General features: G+C 43.4%; 1 protein-coding gene across 1 annotated transcript in view; it reads left to right on the top strand.

Moving 5' to 3' along the window:
* LOC116100008 (killer cell lectin-like receptor subfamily B member 1C) overlaps positions 1–3,503 on the top strand; it is a 62,075-nt gene extending 58,572 nt beyond the window's left edge. Inside the window, 1 exon segment of the mRNA XM_031384068.1 lies at positions 1,040–3,503. Coding sequence (XP_031239928.1) covers positions 1,040–1,181 — 142 coding nt within the window. The 3' untranslated portion in view covers positions 1,182–3,503.
* The last annotated feature ends 335 nt before the right edge of the window (positions 3,504–3,838 follow it).

The following is a 3,838-nucleotide window of genomic DNA, read 5'->3' as shown; positions in this document are numbered from 1 at the left end:
CCACAAGCACTCAGACTTCTACAACTACATTCCTGGGCTGTGCCATGACAACAACATAAGTCTGTTTCTGTTCCTGCTCAGTTTCAGGAGCTTGTTGTTAAGACTTGTGAGTTGTTTATTTACTGACTTTTAAGGAGCTGCTCTTTAGAATTTTCTGATTATTTACTGTTGTCATTATTATTATTATTATTATTATTATTATTATTATTATTATTATTGTTGTTTTTCAAAACAGGGTTTCTCTGTGAAGCCCTGGTTATTCTGGAATTCAATCTGTAGATCAGGCTGGCCTAGAACTCATAGAAATCTACTTGCCATTGTCTCCCAAGTGCTGAAATTAAAAGTCACCCCCACCTAGAAAACTTTCTGAATCTTAATGAGACACCCTCCAGGATAGAACATTTCAGATCAGAAGAAATTGATACACAACAGCGGGTGTGACCCTTTGAGTTTAATTCTGATTGCTAACTTGAATACAAATACGGGGTTGTTCATGAGAGCATAGGTGACTTAATAGCTATGCCACTAAAGAAAATGACATATCCTCACCCAGAAACTATAAACTGCCCATATCCTCAAGGAAGTCTGGGGTCTCAAGACCTCTCAAGGGTCCGTTTCTACCTGGGATGGAATGAGGGCTGTCCAGTCCCAGTCTTGTGCAGGTCTTGTACAGGTCATCACAGTGGCAATGAGTTCATGAGTGACCAACCGAGTCAAGCCCGGAAGATATTTTCATGGCACTCCTCCTGTCCTCTGGCTCTCACATTCTTTCTGCCCTCTTTTCCATGATGTTCCCTGAGCCAGATTGTAGGGGTGATGAATTAATTGTCCCACATAGGGTTGAGCACTCAACTATCACTTCTTCTCAGAATTGTGTCCACTTGTAAGTCTGCATGAACTACTTTCCAGTACAAAAAGAAGTTTCTGTGCTTAAGAACTGTGTTCCATAGTCCTTAGAAGTCTAGAGGAGAAGATGGCCAACTCAGGATAATTATAGAAAATCTTAAAAACTAAGGACAGCTATTCTCTTCCTCTTCAGATTGAAAACCGCTGGCATCAATAAAAAGAACAGCTGTGCCACCATCTCAAGGGACGAAGTGATTTCTGAGAGCTGTGATTCAGACAACCATTGGATATGTCAAAAGGAACTAAAACGTGAAACCACATATAAAGACTCCTGACTGCGAATCCCATCTTGATTACTTTACCATCCACACCAGATCCCTGCACCTAACCTGTCTCTGCTGTCTGCCTCCCCATGCAGTTAGGGGCACAAAGCACAGACTCTGAAAGCACTGGGACTCTTACAGTTTCTTTATTGTGTTAATGGAAATGTACACAGGCACAGATGTGCCATTCTAAGAGAGGCGTTCTGTGGAAGGAAGCCCTGGGAGCTGAGGGGCACTGAATTCTAATCCTTGAGTCTGTGTGACCTTTACTGGTCTCTATGCCTGAGGCCATCTGCAGACATCCACGGAAAGACTGGATCTAATTTCTTAAACAGATAGGCCACAGGCCATTTTCATGGTCCCAAAGTTTGGGTCAGGACCCCTTTGGCTATTCCTTTTTGTTCATCGACATAAAAGTGAAATGGTTTTGTGATGTCTGGTAGGCCCAGAGCAGGAGCTGACAGTAGGGTCTGCTTTATTTTTTTTTTTTAATCAAAGGCCTTTTAATGATCTTGAGTCCAAGCCATCTTTGGCCTCTCTGGTGGCTTCATATAAAGGCTTGGCTATTTCAGCGAAACCTGGAATCCATAATCTGCAAACCCCTGCAGCCCCCAAGCACTCTCTTACCTGTTGTGGGATCTGGGGTGGGTATGCCGAGGACAGTCTCTTGCTGTGGAAAGCCACAGCTGGCCCTCTTTCAGAACGTAGCTGAGATAGGTGACCTCAGTCTTGCAGAGCTGTGCCTTCTTGGCAGATGCTCAATATCTCAGGTCTCCCAGATCCTGTAGGAGATTCTGGGTTCCCTTCTTGCATTCTTCTTTGGTTTCTGCTGTAACTAAAAGATCATCTACATACCGAACAAGAGTTATAGCTGGATTATTAACTCTGGACTCACCCAGGTCCTCATGCAAAGCTTCATCAAAAATAGTGGGGGAGTTCCCGTAACCTTTAGGCAAGCGGGTCTAGGTCAGTTGTCCATTAATGCCTCTTTCAGGATCATGCCACTCAAAGGCAAATTATTTCTGGCTTTTGGGAGCCAAAGATAAGCTGAAGAAAGCATCCTTTAGATCCAGAACAGAATACCATTTCCGATCTGGAGGTAGAGAGCTCAACAGGGTATAAGAGTTAGGCTCTTGGGGTGTATGTCAGTCACCCTGTGGTTAACTTCCAGTAGATCCTGGACAGGGCAGTTGTCATTGGACTTTGGCTTTTTCACAAGCAATAATGGTGTGTTCCAGGCTTCTACAAGCTCTAACCACTCAATTTCAAATTGAATTACTTAAACTGAAGTATATATTATCATGATTCAAATAAATTCTCAACCCTTATTTGCCAGGAACAAAGAATTTTAATATTTGAAAATAATGACTTTCAATATACAGACACTCGAAGAATAATTCACTTTGTGAAAATTCCTAAAAATCAATTTACCTAAGAAAACCTTCAGAGAAAAGTGGCACTAGAAATCAATCGTTAGCAACAGTGGTGCTTTAGAGCAAGCATGTAACTGTTAAGAGCATGCAGCTAAGCAGATATGAGCAGAAGGCAGCCCATGTAAGACAGTAAGACACCAGGGGACATTCCCAGTGACCATACATGCTACCAGTGAATATGCTGATGGACAGGGAAGGCACAGCTGTGAGGACATCTTAATCCTGAAACAATTTCAGCAGAGTAGATAAATGAAGCTGGCTTCCAAAAGCAGGGACTTGACATTGACCGAGGAGAGAGGAAACCAAAAGACATTTCAAAAATCCACCATGCAGAGCCCAGAGGACTGCCACCCACCTCCAGGCCAGCCTGATCCAGTATCCTTTTAGAGTTTGTTATGGCTTTGAGTTCATTTGCTTTGCTAAATAAATTTGGGCTCTAACAGTATCTTAGCTGAACTCTTTCCTGTGAAAGACAAAAGGAGAAGAACAATCTTTACCTGGTGTGTCAGATAACTTTTTGTCAGCCTGACACAAGACAGGGTCATCTGGGAGGCGTGGACCTCAATTAAGAAAACACCTCCATAAAACTGGCATGTAAGCCAGCCTGTCTGGCATTTTCTCGATTAATAATTGATATGGCAGGACCCCCACTGTGGGTGATGCAGGCCCTGAGAAGATGATCCTGGATAATATAAGAAAGCAAACTGAACAAGCCAGGAGGAGCAGCCAGGAACCCTCAGCCATCGCTTCTCCTTCAGTTCCTGCCTCCAGGTTTCTGCTCTGTGTTCTTCACCACCTTAGAAGATCATAACCTTGAACAAACCCTGTCCTTCCCAAGTTGCCTTCCTTCATGGTGTTTACTACAGCAATAAAAAGCTGAGTAAAATACCTGGTAATGAAATGATCCACAATTGAGATAGTTACTGGCAAGCATGCTGATTAATCCAATTAGAAGTTTTGAGTCCTTTATTAATGACCGGATCAAGAATGGGCTTGAACCTCCAGATCCCAGAGGCGTGTCAGATCCCAGAGGCGTGTCAGATCCCAGAGGCGTAGCAGATCCCAGAGGCGTAGCAGATCCCAGAGGCGTAGCAGATCCCAGAGGCGTGTCAGATCCCAGAGGCGTGTCAGATCCCAGAGGCGTGTCAGATCCCAAGTAACTGCCGTATTGGTTTTTTTTTCTTTTAGATATTTTCTTTATTTACATGTAAATTTCTCCATTCCCAGTTTCCCCTC

This window comes from Mastomys coucha, unplaced genomic scaffold, assembly GCF_008632895.1.
Source record: "Mastomys coucha isolate ucsf_1 unplaced genomic scaffold, UCSF_Mcou_1 pScaffold20, whole genome shotgun sequence".
NCBI lineage: Eukaryota > Metazoa > Chordata > Mammalia > Rodentia > Muridae > Mastomys > Mastomys coucha.
The sequence above is the reverse complement of the archived record's forward strand: the minus strand, read 5'-3'. Positions and strand labels throughout refer to the sequence as shown.